The following is a 21,419-nucleotide window of genomic DNA, read 5'->3' on the forward strand; positions in this document are numbered from 1 at the left end:
GATCTCCACTCTGAAAATATTAATATCACAGAAGATGGGAGAAAGCTGAGGAACTGATTCAGATTAAAGGGCACCAAGAGACGTGACCAGTTCATGAAACACATGGTCAGGGATTGGATCCTGGGCCAGCAAAGAAACATACTATGGAAGATGCTACTGGGGCAACAGAAAACTTGGAACACAGACTAAGGGTGACAGCCGTCCGTGGTCTGTTTGGGTAAGAGAATGCGCTCATGCTCCGAAAACACACAGTGTTGTATTAGGGGGTCAAGGAACATCACATCTGCGATCTGCTCTCAAAACTAAAAACACAACTGGACACCTGGATCTCAGTTGGTTGAGCATCGGGACTCTTCGTTCCAGCTCTCTGGTCTGATCTCTGGGTGGAGAGGTGCTCAGCGGGGAGTCTCCTTGGGATTTTCTCCCTCTCTCTCTGCCCCTCCCCCTGCTTGTGCAGGCTCTCTCACTTTCTCAAAACAAATAAAAACTCAAAAAAATAAAAAAGGCACATAGATAGGTATGTGTGTGTGTCCATATATATCTATAAAGCAAATGTCGCCAAGTGTGGAAAGAGTTGGTGAATCTGGACAAAGGGAATATGGAAATTGTGTTATTCAACACTTGAAATTATTTTAAAATAAAAAGGTTAAAAGTTGCCTGAAGATCTCGGGGTGCCTTTGTGACTATCTCCCACCATGGCTTCCCTGTGCTCAGCCCCAGTGTTCAGCTGCACATAGGTGACTCCCAGGGTCCACGGATTCAGCACCTCGCCCCCCAGACCATTCCTCCCCCTGCAGCCTTACCAGCAAGCCAAATACCAGGAAGGCAGTCTGGCCTCCTTCTCCTCCTCCTCTAGGTTAGTGTGACCCTGGCCTGTCCACTCCTTCTCCTTTCTCTGCTCCCTCCTGTGGCTGCAGACCTGTGTCTCTGCTGGGGTGTTTTCCCTCTAATTCATCTGTCCTGGCTGAGCTCCATTGGGCCCCCCTCTGGGAAGCCCTCTCTGGAGGAGCAAGGTGTACCTCCAGCCCCTGGAACAAAGTCAGATGTAGGACTGGAGTTTTATACCTACTCATTGAATAAATGAATGAACAAGTAAGTAACTACTCTCAGGCCGAGCCCTCACCAGCCCCTCCATGTACCCTTCCCAGACTCTGCCCTCCCAGACGCTGTCCCTCTGGCCCAGCTCTGAACCCCGAGGGCTGGGGGTGGGGCAGTGTTCTCTGTCCAACTTTTTCTTCCACAGACTGAGGGCCCCTCCAGGGCTGGGCTTAGGGTCTTTTGGAGTCCCCACTATCGCCACAGGGACAGAATGGGCTGCTCCGTGGCTTTGCAGCAGAACTGATTTTGGAAAAGGCAGTTGATCCAAAATCAGCAGGACTGATTTTGGAAAAGGCGGTTGATGGAACTGCCAGGCTGAGCAGCAAAGCTGCGTAGGGTTTGTTTGGGTGGGGCTGGGGGCTGGGATGGACCTTTGGAGTTCACACAGGGTGGTAAGGAGCTTTCTAGGAGAGCTGAGAGTATGAAGGTGTGTGTGTGTGTGTGTGTGTGTGTGTGTGTGTGTGTGTGCCCACATGCATGAGGCTCCTTCCTAATGTGTGTCTGAGGTCTGAGGCTGCAGACGCTGCCCCCCCCCTCCCCGCTCAAGGCCTGGCTGGGCCTGAGCTTCGGGTTTGTTTTATACGTTAAGTCCCCATGAAGCTCTGGGCATGCGTCTGCATTTGTGCGTGGTAGCTGTGTGTGCATGAGCTACTCAGGACGTGCTTGGCCTCAGTTTTGGGGTATCTGGAGGTCTGTGTTTGCGCCGTGGCTCTGTGTGTGTCCGGGGCTCTGAGTGTGCGCTGGGAGCCAGGGTGTTCACGAAGCCGGTGTGTCTGTCACTGCGGATTCAACCCACGCTTCACCGCATGGCCCGCCTGAATTTCCTAGGGTCTGTGGGTCCCAGGCTGTGTGGGTGGAGGGTGGGCAGGGACCCCGGGAGGCCGGGTGGCGGGGTAGGGGTGGGGGGTGCGGGGGAGCTCAGGGCCGGCCCCGGGGCGGGGCGAGCCGCCCAAGGCTGGGGGCGGGGCGGCCCGGCAGCCTCACTTTGGCGAAGTTGGCGGCGCGGAGGCTGGCCCGGGACGCGCCCGGAGCCCAGGGAAGGAGGGAGGAGGGAGGAGGGAGGGTCGCGGCCTGCCGCCATGGGGCCGGGGACCCGGGGCCGCCGCCGCCGCCGTCGCCCGATGTCGCCGCCACCACTGCCGCCCGTGCGGGCGCTGCCCCTGTTGCTACTGCTAGCGGGGCCCGGGGCTGCAGGTGAGGGGCTGGGACCTAGCGGGCGGGACTGGGTGGGTGGGTTGGGGGAGGCTAAGAGCGGAGTTTAAGGACCCCCGAGTCTGGGACTGGGGAGCTGGTCTAGAAGACAAGGACTAGAGCGGGGGCAGGGAGCAGGAGCTCGGGGGCTATGTGCCAGTCCCGGGGGCACAGGGGCTCAGTGGGGGGAGGGGGCAGGTCCCCAGAGGTCCGAAGAATAGGGGCCCCGGAGCGATTAGAGTTGCGGATGAAGGGACCCAGGAATGAGGGAGTGGGAGCTTGAGGTGCGGCGATCAGGGACGCAAGATCGGGGGGACCAAGAGTCTGGGGCTCGCTCCCAATGCACGTCGGTCTACAGTCTTGGGAAAGTCATGATTGAAGCCCAGTACCCCCAGGTTGGGGACCCCTTGCACAAAAGCCCCCCTACACACCCAGGGCTGGCCTGGCGGGGAGGGGGACGGGGAGGGGGCGCGAAGTTCTCGGAGCTCCGAACTCGGGGAAAAACTTCTCAGGCCGGAGCGCGGCAAGACCCGGAGCCGGAATCGGAGCTGGAGGCACATCGGCGCCCGCGCCCCTTTCCCCGCCCGCGGCCCCGCTCCCTCCCCTGGCCGCAGGGACCGGGAGGCCACGGGACCCCGCCCCCGCGAGGGGAGGGAAAGGGAGGGCGGGGGGCGCGAGCCCACGTGCTCCTCTCGAGCTCCAGCGCCCAGTCTCCGCAGCCCGAGCCCCTCCCCAGCCGGCCGGGGCCCCCCGCCCCTCCCCCTCCCCGCTCTCCCTTCCCCCGCTTGGGACAATGGCCGCGCCGTCTAGACACCCCCTCCCCCCCGGGCCGGCCTCGCGCTTTCTTTGCCAGACAAAGCGGGACGGGCGGCGGGGCCTGGGCGGGGGCTGCGGGGGCTCACACCCCCAAGGGAGGCCTGGCCGGCGGAAGAGGGACACTGGCCGAACGCCCCTGGCCGTGGGTCTGTGGGCTGTGGGGCTCGGCGCTGGGGAGGACGGGGCAGGATGGGGCAGGAGCTGCCGCCCCCGCGGGGCCAGCGCACACACACATGGCCTGTCACACAATCGGAGGCACACACAGCCCGGGGTCACACAGGAAGCTAGAGACGTGCACACACACACGCACAAGCACTACACCCGCACAGTGGATACGCAGCCCGCACAGTAACATACTTGCACATACAATTACACATGTTCATACACACCAAGGATCAGCAGCCCAGAGCCTTGTACTCGCTGCCTGCGTACATTCAGACACACACAGATCCAAGGCATGCCCGCACCCAGTGTAGTACATGCAGAGAGGCACACCCAACCCATACACAGACAGACCTGAGAATACACTGGACGCAGAGACACACAGCTGTGTACCATATGAACGGGGCTCACGTGCATGGGCACCCACGACAGACCCAGTGCACACACAGATGGCGCAGGCACTTGTACATGCATGTACTTCGAGCACACGCACACATGGCTCACATGGCCCACTGTTCCGTGAGGCTGGCAGTCTGTGTCATGTGGCTCCTACTGTGAGTTCCCAAACACCCACGGGCCCTTGTCTGGGCAGTGGTGTCCTGTCTCTCCCTGTCCCCTGAGGAAGGGGACACATGCCATGTTGTCCTCTTAGCGTGTCCAGCTCAACTTGTGTGTCTCTCCCTCTCTCTCTCTGCACTTCTCTGCCTCCTCTCTGTGTCAGCCTCCTTCTAGTTTCCTTGTGTCTGTCTCTGTTTTTCTCTATCTCCCTCCATCTCTTTCCATCTCTCCATCTGTGACACACACACAGAGGCTGCACACCTGCCGGCATACACAGTTCTCCACTAGCTCACACCCAGCCGTGTCTGGCACAGACCAGTCTGGCAGGACAGTTAGACTGCCACGCCCCAGAGGGACACAGCCCTCAGGGATGGGGACGCTGGACCGGGCAGCACATGCCTACTGCCAGCTGCCCCTCCCTTCAACCCACACTCAATCCCTGCAGCATCCAGTGCTGGCTGGGCGTGGAGTACAGGCCTTAGCCCCTCTCACCAGAGCACCACACAGCTCTGCCCAGCTGGAGCAGATGCCCAACATCAGGCCAACAAAGACCCAGGGGCCCAGGCCTCCTCGCCCTGCCCTCTCCATTACCCTGGGATCTGGGCACACAGCCCCGGACCTCCCTTCAACGCTCACTTCCTGCCTCTGCACCCCCCATTCTGGCAGCTTCCTGAGTCCCCACATCTGGCACAAGTCAGCACCTCCTCCTGCCCGCCCCTGCCTTGTGGTTCCCAGGGCTTGAGCTGGCAGGGACAGCTGCAGCCCCAACAGCTGGGGCCGGGGCGGGGGGCCGTGGGAACTGAGGATGCGGGGGCTCCATGCACCCACAGAGACACCCCCAGCCCGTTGCAGCTGTTGCCTGGGGGAGGGAAGGATGAGCTCTGTCACTCTGAGCTGGGGTTCCTGGGTGCCTGACTGACCCCACCCCCAACTTTCCTTTGCCCCTACACAGCACCTCCTTGCCTGGATGGAAGCCCGTGTATGAATGGAGGTCGCTGCACCCAGCTGCCCTCCCGGGAGGCTGCCTGCCTGTGAGTGCCTGGCTCTGAGCCTTCAGTGGGTCCTGTGTGGGGAGGTAGTCTGTCTTCTTCCCTTGCCTCTGTGTCCACCACCAACGCCTCTACCACTTCCTACATGTGTATGGCTTGGGTAACCTCTTGTTCCCCATTGGAATCGAGCAGGGTTAAGAAGAGAGGAAGGTTAAGAGCAGGGTCTCTGCAATTTGCCTGGCTGGGGTTCAGATCCCACATCGTGTTGCTGACTGCCTGGGACCTAAACCCTTTAAGCTTTGGTGTCCTGGTCTGGAAAACAGGCACATTAAACCCCACTTCACAGAGTTCTTGGCTGCCTGAGGTAATGTGTAATGCCTCTGATGGAGGTAGTTATTATTCAATCAACAGATCTTCAGGGACCAACGACTTGGCAATAGTGGGCACACCAATTGCATCTTCCCATGTCTCGACCTTTCGTGGTGGGCGTATGGGGGGCTGTGATACAGCTCTGCAATGTCACTTTCTTGTTGTGTGACTTTGGGTTAGTCACTTCTCTCTGGATCTCATTAATAGGGGCACTTTCCCCTGGCTTGTGGACCATGAAGGGGCTAAGAATTCAGTTGTTAGATAATATAGGGAAAGGCAGAGGGTTGAAGTTGCTGAGCAGAGGCTGGGAAAGAACTGAGCAGAGGGAGACAGAACTCAATTTGAATTCTGGGCTCTGGGATACCTTGAGCAAGTGCTTTGAGCTCTCTGAACCTCAGTTTTTGCATCTGGAAAATGGGGGCAATCATAGTCCCTCTTTAATGGGGTTGACTGTAAAGATTAAGGGACCCTTCATGGGATGAACTCAGTGTAATGCTCAGCGAGCAGTAAGTGCTCTATAAATAGGGAAGAAGATGATGATGATGGTTAGTAGGGGCACAGGAAATACGTGCCATAAAGGTGAACGTCTCAAGGTTTTGGGGAAATGGGTAGGTCCTTTTATAATACAGTCGTTAGTAATAGTAGCCATTGATTGATTCATTAACGTATTTGTTTATTCAACAAAAAGTTGAATGTGTGTGCCAAGCTGGGCGGGTCGGGGGTGACTTTTGATCCCGGAGAGCCCCTTTTTGACACACGCGCTTTGACTGGAGCCCACTGGGGCTCACCCAGGTGGGGACTTAGCCTCGCCAAGCGGGTTCCTCGGGTTGGGAGTCTGCGATGGTGGGGGTGGGGGAAAGTGTGACCTTATCTGGAACCACTCACCTGGGAGGCGGAGCCGCGGGGCCTGGCGCCTGCGCAGTGGATCTCAGCACCTGGAATACAGCCGACAGGTGAATGCTGCCGCGGCTGCCCCGCCCCTCAACAGGTGAATCACCAGCGCGCGCGGCGGCCCGGAGCCTGGATTACCCGGAGTGGAGCGGGCTGTTCCCCGAGCTGGGCCGTGGGAACCACTCCCCACGGGGCCCCCAATCTCCTTCAAGGTTCCAAATACTCGTGTCTTTTCAGGAACGCCCCAATATGTCACTTCTCCACGAATCCCCCCTTAGCCTCTTCCCCAAAGTAGCCTCCCAAGCCAACGTCTCTGTCTCCCAGTCCTCGCCGCACCCCCTCCTCTCCCCTCCCCTCCCACCGACCCCCAACCAAGTGTGCTCTTCCCCCTCTCGGTTCCCCCAAAGCCCTGGCTGCGAGGCGGGGCGGGCGGAGGCTGGAACCGGCCCGACCGGTCGGCGGGGGAGCGGGGCGCAGAGCGTGGGAACCCGCCCGGGGCGTCGGGAGGGGGCCGCGCGGCCGCGCCCAGCCTGGTGGGACCGGCAGTCCCCCGCGCCCGGCGCAGCGCGCCCCCTCTCGGCGCGCAGTCGTGACGGACGTCCTCACCCTGCGGGGCTTTGGGAAGGGGGCTGGGAGCCTGGCCCTCCCTTCTCAACACCATTGGCACCCCTGCCCTGCCGTGCCCCAGCCTGTTTCGCTGGGGGCCAGGGTGGGGGATCTTGTGGGTGACGCTAGGGACTGAGTCAGCTGCCTGAGGTTAGCCCCAAGCGGCTGGGATGAGCCAGAGGGAGGGAACGCGCCAGGGGTGGGCAGCGTCGGGGCGGGACCTTGGACCCTCTTGCCAGTCTAAACCCTTCCCTCCTACCCCGCCAGTGTCCCTCCGGAGGTTTCCAGTCTTAAGACCAACCGCCTTATTTCCTTCCTACTCAAGGTTTTCTTGGGGGGTTTGGGGAAGGGGCTGCAGGCCGGAGGACATTCTCCCAGTCAGAGGGCACCAGCATTGGTGTCCACCTCCTCCTTCCAGTGGCAGGAAGGGTTGTCTGTGCCTCCAGGAAAGGCGTGGAGGATTTGGGAGAGTTACACTCTCTGTCCACTTGAGAGCTACCCATCTGTGGACTGAGCTGTGGATTTGGGTCTGAATGTTCGCCAGGCCAGTATGTGGAATTGGCTGTCCCGTTGTGTTATCTGTGTATGTTTCTGAGTTCGTCTGTGCCAGAGTGGTTGTCTTCTGGAGTCTGAGACTTTGCATTTGCTATTCCCTCTGCCTGGAAGGCTCTTCCTTACACAACCCCATGCCCCTCTCCCTTACCTTCTTCAGTCCGAAAATATCATGTTTGCCTTCCTTCTTTCCTTACTCATCTCCCTCATCCTGTGTCCTAGTTTCCTAGCTACCATAACAAACCACCAAACACTGGGTGGTTTAAAAAAGAGAAATTTATTCTCACAGTTCTGGGGGTCAGAAGTCTGAATTCCAGGTGCTGGCAGCCCCGCAGTCTTCAGTGGGTTTCTAAGAGAATCCTTCCTGGCCTCTTCCACCTCCTGGCAGCTCCAGGAGCTCCTTGGCTTGTGGGTGCAACACCCTGTGTCTGCTTCTGTCTTCCACTTGGCCTTCTCTTCTTTCTCCCATATCTCCCTCGGCCAGTGGATTTGGGGGCCCGTTTGGAAAATCCAGAATGATCTCATCTTGTTATCTGTCACTTAGTTACCTCCGCAATAAGGTCAGAATCACAGGTTCTGGGACATGGGCATTTCTTTCCTGGGGCCGTGACTCAAAATCCACTGAACTGGGGCGCCTGGGTGGCTCAGTGGGTTAAGCCTCTGCCTCCGGCTCAGGTCATGATCTCAGGATCCTGGGATCGAGCCCCATGTTGGGCTCCCTGCTCAGCGGGGAATCTGCTTCCCAAACCTCTCTCTATCTGCCTGCCTCTCTGCCTACTTTTGATCTCTCTCTGTCAAATAAATAAATAAAAAATTAAAAAACAAAACAACAACACGCTGAACTCTTCATGGCCCTTACCACCCCATGCTGGCACGTTATCTCATTTATTATTTGTGTATCTTCTCTTTGCCCAGCTTGGTTGTGAGCATAAAGAGGGTGGGGCTGACTTTTAATGTGTTTGTGACTGATTCCTATTGTTAAGAACACAGTAGTTAGTTAGTGAATGTTGGTTGCATGAATGAACGGGCGTGCCTGATTGTTGGGCTGCTTGCGTGTGTATTTCTTGCTGTCACGTGTGTGTATCTCTGTGTCTGGGATGCTTCTGCCTGGTACCACCCTAGTACTTCCCTATACTAAGCTATCTCTGCCTACAGGTGCCCTCCAGGTTGGGTGGGTGAGCGATGCCAGCTGGAAGACCCCTGCCATTCGGGTCCCTGTGCCGGCCGGGGCGTCTGCCAGAGCTCCGTGGTGGCAGGCACCGCCCGGTTCTCCTGCCGTTGCCCCCGTGGCTTCCGAGGTAAGGGATGGTCTGGAGGGAAGCCCAAGCCACTCAAGCGTGTGAATAGCCCAAGCTCACCCTCTTCTGGTCCCTCTAGGTCCCGACTGTTCCCTGCCGGACCCCTGCCTCAGCAGCCCCTGTACCCATGGTGCCCGTTGCTCGGTGGGGCCCGATGGCCGGTACATCTGCTCCTGCCCGCCTGGCTACCAGGGCCGCAGCTGCCGAAGCGATGTGGATGAGTGCCGGGTGGGAGGGCCCTGCCGCCACGGTGGCACCTGCCTCAACACGCCTGGTTCTTTCCGTTGCCAGTGCCCAGCTGGCTACACGGGTCCACTGTGTGAGAACGCTGCCGTGCCCTGTGCCCCCTCACCGTGCCGTAACGGGGGCACATGCAGACAGAGTGGCGATCTCACCTATGACTGTGCCTGCCTTCCTGGTGAGGATGCTGTGCTCTGGGGAGGCGGCAGGAGTGCAGGGACAGCGGGCCGCCTGGCAGTGACCGTCTTTGCTTTCCTCCCCTGCTAGGGTTCGAGGGCCAGAACTGTGAAGTCAATGTGGACGACTGTCCAGGGCACCGATGTCTAAATGGGGGGACATGTGTGGATGGCGTGAACACCTACAACTGCCAGTGCCCTCCTGAATGGACAGGTGAGCAGCAGGGCTGAAGAGAGCCAGGTGGCAGACCTTGGGTGGGTATGCAGCGGGTGTGGACTGCTGTGTCTATGTGCCACAGGCCAATTCTGCACGGAGGATGTGGATGAATGTCAGTTGCAGCCCAACGCTTGCCACAATGGGGGCACCTGCTTCAACACTCTGGGTGGCCACAGCTGTGTGTGTGTCAATGGCTGGACCGGCGAGAGCTGCAGTCAGAATATCGATGACTGTGCCACGGCTGTATGCTTCCATGGGGCCACCTGCCATGACCGTGTGGCCTCGTTCTACTGTGCCTGTCCCATGGGCAAGACTGGTGAGTGGCTGTTTTCCTTATAGGGAGCAGGGAGCCATTGATGGTTCTATAGTGGGAACAGGGATGGAGTCTGACTTGAGTGTTAGAATGATTTGGGGTACAGGGTGAGCCTGGGAGGGGTCTAAGGAGACGCTGGCCCACAGTCCGGGGCAGTAGCCTTGGGAATAGAGAGCTACCTGTGACTGAGAAAGAGATGGGACCTTTGCAAGTGGCCAGGATCAGGGAAGGTGTTTGGGAGGGGGACTTGGATATGGAGGACAGGGCGTGTCAGGCAGAAGATACCGCAGAGGCAAAGACTTGAGAGTATGTAATCAGAAAAGGAGTCAACATATTTTAAAACAGTGTGTGGATGTTTCCAACTCATTTTCGAGTGGTTCCAAAATACAACAACAACAACATAAAGCTTACGAGAGTTGAATCTAGGTGGTGGGCATGTGAATCAACTTTGCTGTACATTTGAAAATTTTTATAATAAACGATTGGGGAAAATAGCTCCTAAATACACTGCAGGTTGATAGAAACAAAACACAAAACAGTATGTGGCAGATGTGAGACCTTTGGGCAGAGCTGGAGGGTCCCCCCCAAACTCTGCCTAACCTCTTCCAGGGCTTCTATGTCACCTGGATGACGCCTGCGTCAGCAACCCCTGTCACGAGGATGCTATCTGTGACACGAACCCCGTGAATGGCCGGGCCATCTGCACCTGTCCACCAGGCTTCACTGGCGGGGCGTGTGACCAGGATGTGGATGAGTGCTCTATTGGTGAGGGGGGTGTGTGTGGTCTGAGAGTTGGGAGGGAGGGGAGAGGCGGGTCCTTAGCCACCCATACTCACACTGGTGTTGCTTCCTCCTGCAGGGGCCAACCCATGTGAACACCTCGGCCGGTGCGTGAACACACAGGGCTCCTTCCTGTGCCAGTGTGGCCGTGGCTATACTGGCCCGCGCTGTGAGACTGATGTCAACGAGTGCCTATCCGGGCCCTGCCGTAACCAGGCCACATGTCTCGATCGCATAGGCCAGTTCACCTGCATCTGCATGGCAGGTGTGTGGTGGGTGTGGCCAGGGTGGAGCCTGAGGCTGGGGGCGTGGCAAGGGAAGCCTGCAGGTCACAACACCTCCCTCCCCCTTTCCTGGTGAAACTGTCTGGAACGGAACCCTGAGATGAGGTGGAGGCTGGGCCAGAGTAGCAGCTTTGTGCATGGCTGGGGCCACGGTCAAAGGGATTCTGTAGAACCTCAGATGGGCTGGGACTGGAGTCTGTGCCTTAGGACCCACTAGGGGGCGGGAGATGATAAGAGGACCGGACCAGGAGCTGGAGTGGGTCAAGGTGGAGCCTGCAGACGGTCTTGCACTAACCCTGGGATGGGATGGAGGCTGGGCCCAAGGTTACATGGGTGCTGGGCCTGGTACCCGAGGACCCAGTAGAGTGTGAGGACTGCAGAGGGAAGAGGGTGTTCTGAAGGGAAGGCCCATAGGAAGGCTCATAAGCTTTGGCCGTTTGGATCCACAGTTGGGTGAGGTCCATCAAGAGGTCAAAAGCTGAATCTGAGATTGGCCTTGGGGGGTGGGGGTGGGCAAGGCCAAGCAAGGCTCAGAGGAACCGTCTATGGGTAGGAAAGGGAGTACCTTCCCACGTGCTCTCCCTTTAGACCAGAGGCTAACCCGCACTGCACTAATCCCCCTCCCTCACTCCCCAGGCTTTACAGGCACCTATTGTGAGGTGGACATGGATGAGTGTCAGAGCAGCCCGTGTGTCAATGGTGGGGTCTGCAAGGACAGAGTCAACGGCTTCAGCTGCACCTGCCCCTCGGGTGAGGACCCTAGGCCAGGGAGCCTGAAGAAGACAGGTCCCTGCAGAGGCAAAAGCTCTAGGGGAGCCCTATAAGACCATGTTAGTGGATAACTATCATAACAGAAACCACGTGCTATGAAAAACCTTGAAATTAATTTAAAACCAAGTTGGGGTGCCTGGGTGACTCAGTCGGGTTAAACCTGATTCTTGATCTCAGCTCAGGTCTTGGTCTCAGGGTTGAGTTCAAGCCCTCCGTTGGGTTCCACGCTGGGCATGAAGCCTATTTAAAAAACAGACAAAACACACGCACATTAAAACTAAGTAAATGATCATCCCACTCATCCCACCCAAACAAGGCAGGGCTGGCAAGGGGTGACTTCTCTGACCCTATCTGGGCCTCTGCCCATCCCACTTCCCACCCTAAGGCTTCAGTGGGGCCATGTGTCAGCTGGATGTGGATGAGTGTGCCAGCACACCCTGCCGGAATGGAGCCAAGTGTGTGGACCAGCCTGATGGCTATGAATGCCGCTGCGCAGAGGGTGAGAGAGGGCCAATGACAGGCCAGCAAGAGTCTGGGGGCGGGACAAGGGGGGGAAGGCAAATAACAGCCTTGGGGACAATTTGGGGGCAGGGCTGCAGCAAGGCAGGACTCGAGAGAGCCAATGACAGAGCTAGGGGGTGGAGCCAATGATGGATGTAAGCAGTGGTAAGGCTAGGAGTGGGGCCAATGGGTCTGGCAGAGAAGGGGTGCACTTTGGTAGAGGGGGAGTGTCCAAATCCCTCTACACCCAGGCACTTCCCATGTGTCCCCATTTCCAGTCCAGAGTGGGAAGTGAGGCGGAACAGGGCTGATAGGGTAAAGACTGGAGGAGAGGTTGCGGTTGGGGATGGGATTTATCTGTGGAAGTGTCTTGTTTTGGCCAGGGGTGGGCGAGTCCTGGAGCTTGTGGCTAGAGGGAGCTAAGGGGCGGGGCCTGAATAGCGCCCACCTCCTGTTGGCTAGATGGGCAGGGCCTGAGGTAGAGCTGGGCGAGGATTGGTCCGAGGCCACGGCTGTGGGCAGAACCTTGGGAAGTGGGTGGAGCCTGACCTTCTGGTCCTTCAGGCTTTGAGGGCACGCTGTGTGAGCGCAACGTGGATGACTGCTCCCCGGACCCGTGCCACCATGGGCGTTGTGTGGACGGCATTGCCAGCTTCTCGTGCGCCTGCGCCCCAGGATACACAGGCACACGCTGTGAGAGCCAGGTGGACGAGTGCCGCAGCCAGCCCTGCCGCCATGGAGGCAAATGTCTAGACTTGGTGGACAAATATCTCTGCCGCTGCCCTCCTGGCACCACAGGTGGGGCTGGAGGCCGGGTTGGGGCAGGAACAGTACATCTGGAAGGGCACAGAGGCTTTGGGAATGGTGCCCCTGGCGGGACTCATTGGTGGCTACCTCTGCCGTGTTCTCCCTCCCCAGGAGTGAACTGCGAGGTGAACATTGATGATTGTGCCAGCAACCCCTGCACCTTTGGAGTCTGCCGTGATGGCATCAACCGCTATGACTGTGTCTGCCAGCCTGGCTTTACAGGTGGGCAGGTGGCTGCCATGGGAAGAGGGTCTCTATAGGCTGAGAGGGTGAGGATGAAAGTACTCTATTCTTAGTTGAGTTTGCCCCTCTCTTTGCATTTGCTTGTCCAATGAGATTGTCCACACTTAGCCCTGAGGTTGTGCTCTCTCCCACTGGACTGAGGTTGTCCTCATATCAGCTCAAGATTATCCTGGAACACAGATGAGGGTCCAGTCTCAGGTATCATGTTTCTGCATGGGGCCAAAGTAATCCTTCGTGAAAATGAAGGTGATTTCATGGAAGTCTGGGAACAAGTATGATCTGGGGGCAGCTCCGGGTTGAGGAGCTGGCTGTCTTAATCTGTACAAGAGCTGATGTGTTATGAAGGTGAGATTGTTCTTGCTCAAGGGTGTGGCCATGCTAAACGAGGCAAGGTTGCCTTTCCCTGTTGGCACCATCGTCCTTGTCCTGGGATGAGGTTGCCTTCGTGCTCTCCAGGGCCCCTTTGCAACGTGGAGATCAACGAGTGTGCGTCCAGTCCGTGCGGTGACGGAGGCTCCTGTGTGGATGGGGAAAATGGTTTCCGCTGCCTCTGCCCTCCTGGCTCCCTGCCCCCACTCTGCCTCCCCGCGAGCCATCCCTGTGCCCAAGATCCTTGCAGTCACGGTGTCTGCCACGATGCGCCCGGAGGGTGAGGACTCTCCCCAACTCCTGAACCCCTGCTGTGTCCCTGCCCATGGGCATTCCCTGACTGCCTTCCCCTCCAGGTTCCGCTGTGTGTGTGAGCCTGGCTGGAGTGGTCCCCGATGCAGCCAGAGCCTGGTTCGAGATGCCTGTGAATCCCAGCCCTGCCGGTCTGGTGGCACCTGCACCAGTGATGGAATGGGCTTCCACTGTACCTGTCCCCCTGGTGTACAGGGTGTGTGTCCCCATGTTCCCACCCCAGGCTCGCCCTCCCCACTTCTTCCTGCTCATTTCCTTTCTGCTCCACTCCCCCTCCTCTACATTTGGCTTTTTTCCCATTTTCCTTCCCTATCCTCCCCAGGAGATTTGGAGGTGGGTAACAAGGTGGGTCCCTGGAAGGAGATGGGGAAAAGGAATATGTCAAGACTATCTCACTCTGCCTGCCCACCACAGGTCATCAGTGTGAGCTGCTGTCCCCCTGTGCCCCAAACCCCTGTGAGCACGGGGGCCACTGTGAGCCTGTCCCTGGCCAGCTGCCTGTCTGCTCCTGCCCCCCTGGCTGGCAAGGTACACCACCTGCTTCTTCTCCTCCTCCTTTCCTTCACTTGCTCTGCACCCCACTGCATAGTGGGTGGTGCTGGGGACCCAGAGGGAAACATGTCCTTGGCCCTGTTTTTTGAGGGGGCTTCTTTTTAGGAAGGGACCGAGCTGAACACAGACACTTGCAGCCGTGTGGTTAGTTTTGGAGAAGATGAAGGGATAGAGGAGTGCAGAAGCTAGGATTCAGGCGGAGGGTTTGGGGACAGTTCCCTGGAGGGGCAGACCTCAATCAGAAAGCCTTCACTACCCACTGAAATAGGCAAAGGCAGTTTGGGAACAGCATGTGCAAAACACCCAGAGGCAAATGACCACAAAGCTTGTTCTTGTATTCACCCCCTCAGCCTTCCTGTTCTTCCTGAGGGCCAGGTACCCTCAGGCCCTGCCCTGCACCCTCTAAACCTGGATGTTACCCTGCACCCTCTAAACCTGGATGTTACCCTGCTCCTCATCCCTAGGCCCACGATGCCAGCAGGATGTGGATGAGTGTGTTGGACCCTCCCCCTGTGGCTCCCACGGTACCTGCACCAACTTGGAGGGGAGTTTCAGCTGTACCTGCCACAGGGGGTATAGTGGGCCTTCCTGTGACCAGGACATCGATGACTGTGACCCCAGTGAGTTCAGGGGAGACCCCGGGGTCGGGGGGGGGAGCTGCTCTAGAGAGCACATTCCTCAAGCCCATACTATATACTCAGCCCTGAGCTTTCCTGTTCACTCTTCTCTCACTTTCCCCATTTTATTCTTGAAAACCAAGGTCCCAAAGAGGTTAGGTGGTTTGCCCAAGGTCACGAAGGGAGAGGGATGAGGTGGGATCTGAGCACAGGTCTGTCTGAAGCCCGTAGGCTGCCTCTGGCGACAAGCAAATTAACATTATGTGGAAAGTATGACATAATAGACCCCGAGTGAGTGCTCCAGGAGCAGTGCCTGAGAGGCCAGTAACGTAAGCCACACATACACATAAAATTTTTCTAGTCGCCACATTGAAAAAGTAAAAAAAAAAAAGATGTTAGATTTAATAATATATTTTATTTAAACTTATATTTAAAATGTTATTTTGACATGTAATCAATATCAAATTATTGAGATCTTTCACATTCATTTTTGTTTTCATATGAAGTCTTCAAAATCAGAAATCTAGTGTTTATTTTACTCTTATAGCTCATCCCAATTTGGGCCAGCCACATGTCAAGGGCTTACTAGATATACCAGGCCAATGACCACTCTATTGGCTAGCACAGGTCTGGAGGCCTTCTGTGCTGTGCCCAGGAATTAAATAGACACATCTAGCAGCATGTGCTTGGCAGTTCAAAGGGACCTTTTGGCTCCCCCATCTCTCTCTTCCTTGCACATAGGTGAGGCTTCCAGATAAGGGAGGGGATGAGGCCACAGAGGGGACAGAATTTGATCCCTCTGACCAAATGTGCCCCTCCCAGTTAAGCCTGGTTTCCTCTTGATTTCCCTCTATGAAAGGCATGGCTGGGTCAGGTTGAGCTGATGGGGGGCAAAGTGTATGACCAGGGCTTCTCCCTTTGGACCTTAGACCCCTGCCTGAATGGTGGCTCCTGTCAGGATGGCCTGAGCTCCTTTTCGTGCTCCTGCCTTCCTGGTTTCGCTGGTCCCCGCTGTGCCCGAGATGTGGACGAGTGTCTGAGCAGCCCCTGTGGCCCAGGCACATGCACTGACCATGTGGCCTCTTTTACCTGCACCTGTCCACCTGGTTATGGAGGTTTCCACTGTGAGCAGGATCTACCAGACTGCAGCCCCAGGTGCGTGGGGACCCTACTAGGAGCTTGGGGACCCTAGAATGGAATGGGGTTTGGAACATGAGAAGGAGTGGGGACAAGAAGAGGGTTCTTGGCTTGGCATGCACCTCACAGCTCTGATCCGTGATGGAGCAGTGTCCGGGAAGGGTTAGGGCGTCTGTTTCGAGGTCACCTTAGGGACTCTGGTCCCGAAAGGAGCGAGGCCAGGTCAGGGCGGGGCCTCCACATGGCTCCCACCTTAGCTCTGAAGTACTTGGTAAGTTGGGGCTAAGGGACAGGAAGGGGCGGGACCTCTGCTAGGGCTGCAGCTTCTTGTGGTAGGGGGGTCACAGAAGAGTGCCCTCTCGGCGCGGGGAGGGGCCAGGAAGGCGGGGCCTGCATGGGGGCGGAGCCTGACCCATCCCTCACTTCCCCTCCAGCTCCTGCTTCCATGGTGGGACCTGCGTGGATGGCGTGAACTCGTTCAGCTGCCAGTGCCGTCCGGGCTACTCTGGCGCACACTGCCAGCACGAGGCTGACCCCTGCCTCTCTCGGCCCTGTCTGCATGGGGGCGTCTGCAGTGCTGCCCACCCTGGCTTCCGCTGCACCTGCCCGGAGGGCTTCACTGGCGCGCAGTGCCAGGTGGGCGGCGTCACCAGGGGCCTGCGGGAGGAATTTGGAGGGCTGGTCTAGGGTAGGGGCCTGCCTGGGACCCTGGAGAAGCTGGGGTGCAGCTCCTCGGGGGTCCTTGAACGCTGACGCTGACAGCTTCCCCTCCAGACGCTGGTAGACTGGTGCAGCCGCGCGCCCTGTCAGAACGGGGGTCGCTGTGCCCGGACCGGGGCCACCTTCTACTGCCTTTGCCCCCCGGGGTGGAGCGGCCGCCTCTGTGACATCCGGAGTCTGCCCTGCAGGGAGGCCGCAGCCCAGATGGGTGAGGGGGAGCACAGAGGCGGGGTGTGGGGCTCTAGAGGGTGTGTGTGCACATACTTCTTGCTAACAAGAGCCCAGTAAAGCTATGGCAGAGCGTATGGGCGGGATGGGGTGTGTGGCTGAGTTTTTGTGGATGTGTAATGTGGGGCAGCTGGCCAGTGCCAGGATGGTGGATGCCTCTGTCACCATGAGGTAGCTGGGATGACATCGTAGCAGGGATGAGGTAGCTGTGTGTGACTGAGCTAGGGTGGACAGCAAAGGTGTGGATATGTGTTTGTGTGACGGTGTCTGAGACCGTGCCAGTTTGGAGGGCTGACAACCCAATGGGGTGTGTGTGAGACCCTGGTGACTGATGCCAGCAGGGGTGTTTGGTGATGCTGTGAGCGATGCAGTCAGGAAGCGGCAAATACGTGATTCACCCTGCTCTCCTCTGCGCAGGGGTGCGGCTGGAAGAGCTGTGTCAGACAGGTGGGCAGTGCGTGGACAAGGACAATTCCCACTACTGTGTATGCCCAAAAGGCCGCACGGGCAGCCACTGTGAGCAGGAGGTGGACCCCTGCTCGGGCCAGCCCTGCCAGCATGGGGGCACATGCCGAGGCTACATGGGGGGTTATGTGTGTGAGGTAAGGGGCACCCAGACTTGGGGAGAGGGGAGCTAGTCATGCTGTGTGTCTGTGACCTGGTGTGGGTGTGTTGCATGTCTGGTTTTTGCTCTTGTGTCTTTGGGTATAATCTTGTGGGTGTATTTCTTGGTTGATCTGAGAGACTTTCTGTCTGTCTGTGTGTGCCTCTGTCTTCGGTTGTTTCCTAGATGTATCTCTGTATTCCTCCATGTACCCTGCCCTTTGAGTGTGAATGCATGTACTGGTGTCCCAGTGCATCTCTGGTTGTATGTGTCTTGGGTACATCTGGATGTTTCTCCTGTGTGTCTATCCTGTGCATTTGTGTGTGTGTGTCCTTCTGCACTGGCTGTGTCTCTAACCCTCTGTGACTGGGTGTGTTTCCTTGTACTGTGTGTGTGTGTGTATGTGTGTGTGTGCCTGTGTGTGTTTCTGTACACGGGGCATGCCTCTTTGTGTTGGATGAGACTGTAGGTCTTCTTGTTCTGTGATCTCTGTGTCTTCATGGGGAGTATCTGTGTCCCTCTGGGCTTAGAGGTCCCTGTCTCACATCGCTGCAGTGTCCAGCTGGCTACACAGGGGACAGCTGTGAGGATGATGTGGATGAGTGTGCCTCCCAGCCCTGCCAGCATGGGGGCTTCTGCATCGACCTTGTGGCCCGTTATCTTTGCTCCTGCCCCCCAGGAACACTGGGTATGCCAGGGCCAGGGTTGGGTGACAGGATGGGAGGCTGGGTCTCTGTCCCTTCCTGACTTCTCCCCCATCCTCCCCTCCCCAAGGCGTGCTCTGTGAGATTAATGAGGATGACTGTGGCCCAGGCCCACCCCTGGACCAGGGCCCCCGGTGCCTGCACAATGGTACCTGTGTGGACCTGGTGGGGGGCTTCCGCTGCACCTGCCCCCCCGGGTACACTGGTTTGCGCTGTGAGGCGGACATCAATGAGTGTCACCCGGGTGCCTGCCACGATGCACACACTCGGGATTGTCTGCAGGACCCAGGTGGGGGCTTCCGCTGCATTTGCCGTCCAGGCTTCACAGGTAAGCAAACGAGGTGGGTGCCCTGGGACCCTGCCTGTGTTCCTACCCTGTGGCTGACCCACCAGCTCCTGCTTGTCTAGGTCCCCGATGTCAGACTGCCCTGTCTCCCTGCGAGTCCCAGCCCTGCCAGCATGGAGGTCAGTGCCGTCCCAGCCCAGGCCCTGGGGGTGTGCTGACATTTACCTGTCACTGCATTCCGGTAGGTCACATCAGTGTCTCTGGGAGAGGAATGGGAGCATGGCCTTTTTGGAGGGCGTGGCTTTAGGGGAGAAGAGGTGGAAGGGAAGGGGGTTCCTGAGAAATACTGAAAATACCTGGAGAAAGAGAGAGAGAGAGAGAGAGTGTGTGTGTGTGTGTGTGTGTGTGTGTGTGTGTGTTGGGGGGAGGCACAGGTTTGGAGGCATGGCCTCCAGGGGAAGGAGGAGCTTCTCTGCTAGGGGAGAGGTTGGGCGGGACCTGGGGAGATTGGAGGCTCAACCTTCCGAAGCCTTGACCCCCTATCGTCCCTTTTCTCTCTTCTCCACCTTTCCAAATCCCTCGCTCCCCTCTCTTTCCCCAGCCGTTTTGGGGCCCGCGTTGCGAGCGGGTGGCGCGCTCCTGCCGGGAGCTGCAGTGCCCGGCCGGCGTCCCGTGCCAGCAGACGGTTCGTGGGCCGCGCTGCGCCTGTCCCCCAGGACTATCCGGGCCCGCCTGCCGGGGCGCGCGGGGGTCGCCGCCGGGGGCCTCCAACGCCAGCTGCGTGGCCTCCCCGTGCCTCCACGGGGGCTCCTGCCGCCCCGCGCCGCTCGCACCCTTCTTCCGCTGCGCGTGCGCGCCGGGCTGGGCCGGACCAAGGTGCGAGGCGCCCGCGGCGGCGCCCGAGGTCCCGGAGGAGCCCCTGTGCCCGAGCGCCGCCTGCGAGGCCAAGAGCGGGGACAAGCGCTGCGACCGCGAGTGCAACAGCCCGGGCTGCGGCTGGGACGGCGGCGACTGCTCGCTGAGCGTGGGCGACCCCTGGCGGCAGTGCGCGGCGCTGCAGTGCTGGCGCCTCTTCAACAACAGCCGCTGCGACCCTGCCTGCAGCTCGCCCGCCTGCCTCTACGACAACTTCGATTGCCGCGCCGGCGGCCGCGAGCGCACCTGCAAGTGAGCCCCTCGGTCTGTCTGTCTGTCCGTCGTCCCTCGGACCGGTCCGTTCGACCGCTCGCCGGTCTGTGTCTTCTCCGTCCGTGGGCCCCACCTGCGTACCCCACCTGCTTAATGTCAGTCCATCCTTAGACTGTCTGTAGGACGTCCACTCCTTCGCCCTCAGTTTCCTCGTGGACGCTGTCTGCCCGTCTGAATGCTGTTGGTCTGTCTGTGCGGCTCATCTGCCCATCCATGTGCCACTGCTCTCTGTCCCTCCAACCACACACGACATGACCTGTCCATGTTGTGTCTTTCTACCTGTGCACTCCCATCTGCCTCTCCCCATGTCCTGTTTGTCCATCTTTGGACTTTGTTCTGTCCATCCGTGAATTCCTTTCGTCCCTCAGCACACTCAAATGTCTGTCTACTTTTTTTTTTTTTTAAGATTTTTTTAGATTTTATCCATTCATTTGAGAGAAGGGAGAGCATGCGCAGAAGCTGGGGGAGGGAGAGGCAGAGGGAGAAGCAGACTCCCTGATGAACGGGGAGCCTGATGGGGGACTTGATCCTAGGCCCCTGAGATCATGACCTGAGCTGAAGGCAGATGCTTAACTGACTGAGCCACCCAGGTGTCCTTGTCTACACCTCTTCTGGTCCATTCTTGGACCTCATCTATCCATCCCTCTGCTCTGCCTCTTTTGTCCCTCTGTCTGCCTAGAACGCTTCCCTCACTTTTATCTCCCTGTCTTTATTACCCCGACTTTCCTCCTCACTCACTGTGCTCCAGACACCCTGGCCTCTGCCATTTCTCAGATACCTTAGGCTTGGTTGCACCTCAGGGTCTTTGCACTGCACTGGCTGTTCCCTCTGCCAGGAATCCTCTTCCCTCAGGAAGCTACATGGCTCCTTCCTCACCTCCTTCAAGCCTTCACTCCAACAGCAGTCCCTTCTCAGTGAGCTCCTCCCTGGCCTCCTCCAATACTTCCCCTGCTTTATTTTCCTCCTTAGCTTTTAATTCCTATAGTATCCTGCATATGTGTGTGTTTATATTCAGCTTTTTCTGATGTGTAATTGAAATGCTCTGTATTCTGCTGCTCATTCATCTCTTTCCATGTCTGTCTCTGCCCACTGGAATGCCTGCTGTCCCTGGGCGGGAGTATTTCTGGATGCCTACAGCAGGCATCTGTCCATAGTTATTTGCTACTAGTTACTGAAGGAACGGCTGGGTTTGCAGAAGGCCTGACACCTGTCGGATACATTCGAGCCCTCTGTGGTCTCACCGTCTGTCCCCCTTGTGTCTCTGGAGTCTGGGTCCTCTCTGGCGCGTGTGCGGGGGTGTTGGACGATTCTGACCGCACTCCTCTCCTCCCCCAGCCCCGTGTACGAGAAGTACTGTGCGGACCACTTTGCTGATGGCCGCTGCGACCAGGGCTGCAACACGGAGGAGTGCGGCTGGGATGGGCTGGACTGTGCGGGTGAGGTGCCCGCCCTGCTGGCCCGCGGCGTGCTGGTGCTCACCGTGCTGCTGCCGCCCGAGGAGCTGCTGCGCTCCAGCGCCGACTTCTTGCAGCGGCTCAGTGGCATCCTGCGCACCTCGCTGCGCTTCCGCCTGGACGAGAACGGCCAGGCCATGGTCTTCCCTTACCATAGGCCGGGTCCTGGCTCCGAGTCCCGGAATCGGCGCGAGCTGGCCCCGGAGGTGATCGGGTGCGTGCTGCACCCTGGAGGAGCCGCGGGGGCCCTTGAGGGTGCTGGTCTGGGAGGGGAGGGTCCCCGCTCCTCAGGGCTTATGGGTTTCACTTCCCTTAACATCTTGGGGAGCCTTCTTGGTGATGTGACCTGCATGTCCCAACTTCTGCACCTCTGTCATCTGAGGCTG

At 58.2% G+C, this 21,419-nt stretch overlaps 1 protein-coding gene across 1 annotated transcript in view; it reads left to right on the forward strand.

The window, feature by feature from the left end:
• The first annotated feature begins 2,081 nt into the window (after positions 1–2,081).
• Positions 2,082–21,419, forward strand: part of NOTCH3 (notch receptor 3) — a 33,696-nt gene continuing 14,358 nt past the window's right edge. The window contains 25 exon segments of the mRNA XM_047699559.1: positions 2,082–2,292; positions 4,778–4,856; positions 8,388–8,530; positions 8,610–8,948; positions 9,038–9,160; positions 9,246–9,479; positions 10,086–10,241; positions 10,336–10,521; positions 11,177–11,290; positions 11,697–11,810; positions 12,377–12,610; positions 12,731–12,841; positions 13,319–13,511; positions 13,588–13,739; positions 13,958–14,071; positions 14,560–14,715; positions 15,642–15,867; positions 16,284–16,485; positions 16,624–16,777; positions 17,215–17,399; positions 17,957–18,089; positions 18,176–18,433; positions 18,514–18,632; positions 18,993–19,558; positions 20,915–21,247. Coding sequence (XP_047555515.1) covers positions 2,178–2,292; positions 4,778–4,856; positions 8,388–8,530; positions 8,610–8,948; positions 9,038–9,160; positions 9,246–9,479; positions 10,086–10,241; positions 10,336–10,521; positions 11,177–11,290; positions 11,697–11,810; positions 12,377–12,610; positions 12,731–12,841; positions 13,319–13,511; positions 13,588–13,739; positions 13,958–14,071; positions 14,560–14,715; positions 15,642–15,867; positions 16,284–16,485; positions 16,624–16,777; positions 17,215–17,399; positions 17,957–18,089; positions 18,176–18,433; positions 18,514–18,632; positions 18,993–19,558; positions 20,915–21,247 — 4,739 coding nt within the window. The 5' untranslated portion in view covers positions 2,082–2,177.

Source organism: Lutra lutra, chromosome 1, assembly GCF_902655055.1.
Source record: "Lutra lutra chromosome 1, mLutLut1.2, whole genome shotgun sequence".
NCBI lineage: Eukaryota > Metazoa > Chordata > Mammalia > Carnivora > Mustelidae > Lutra > Lutra lutra.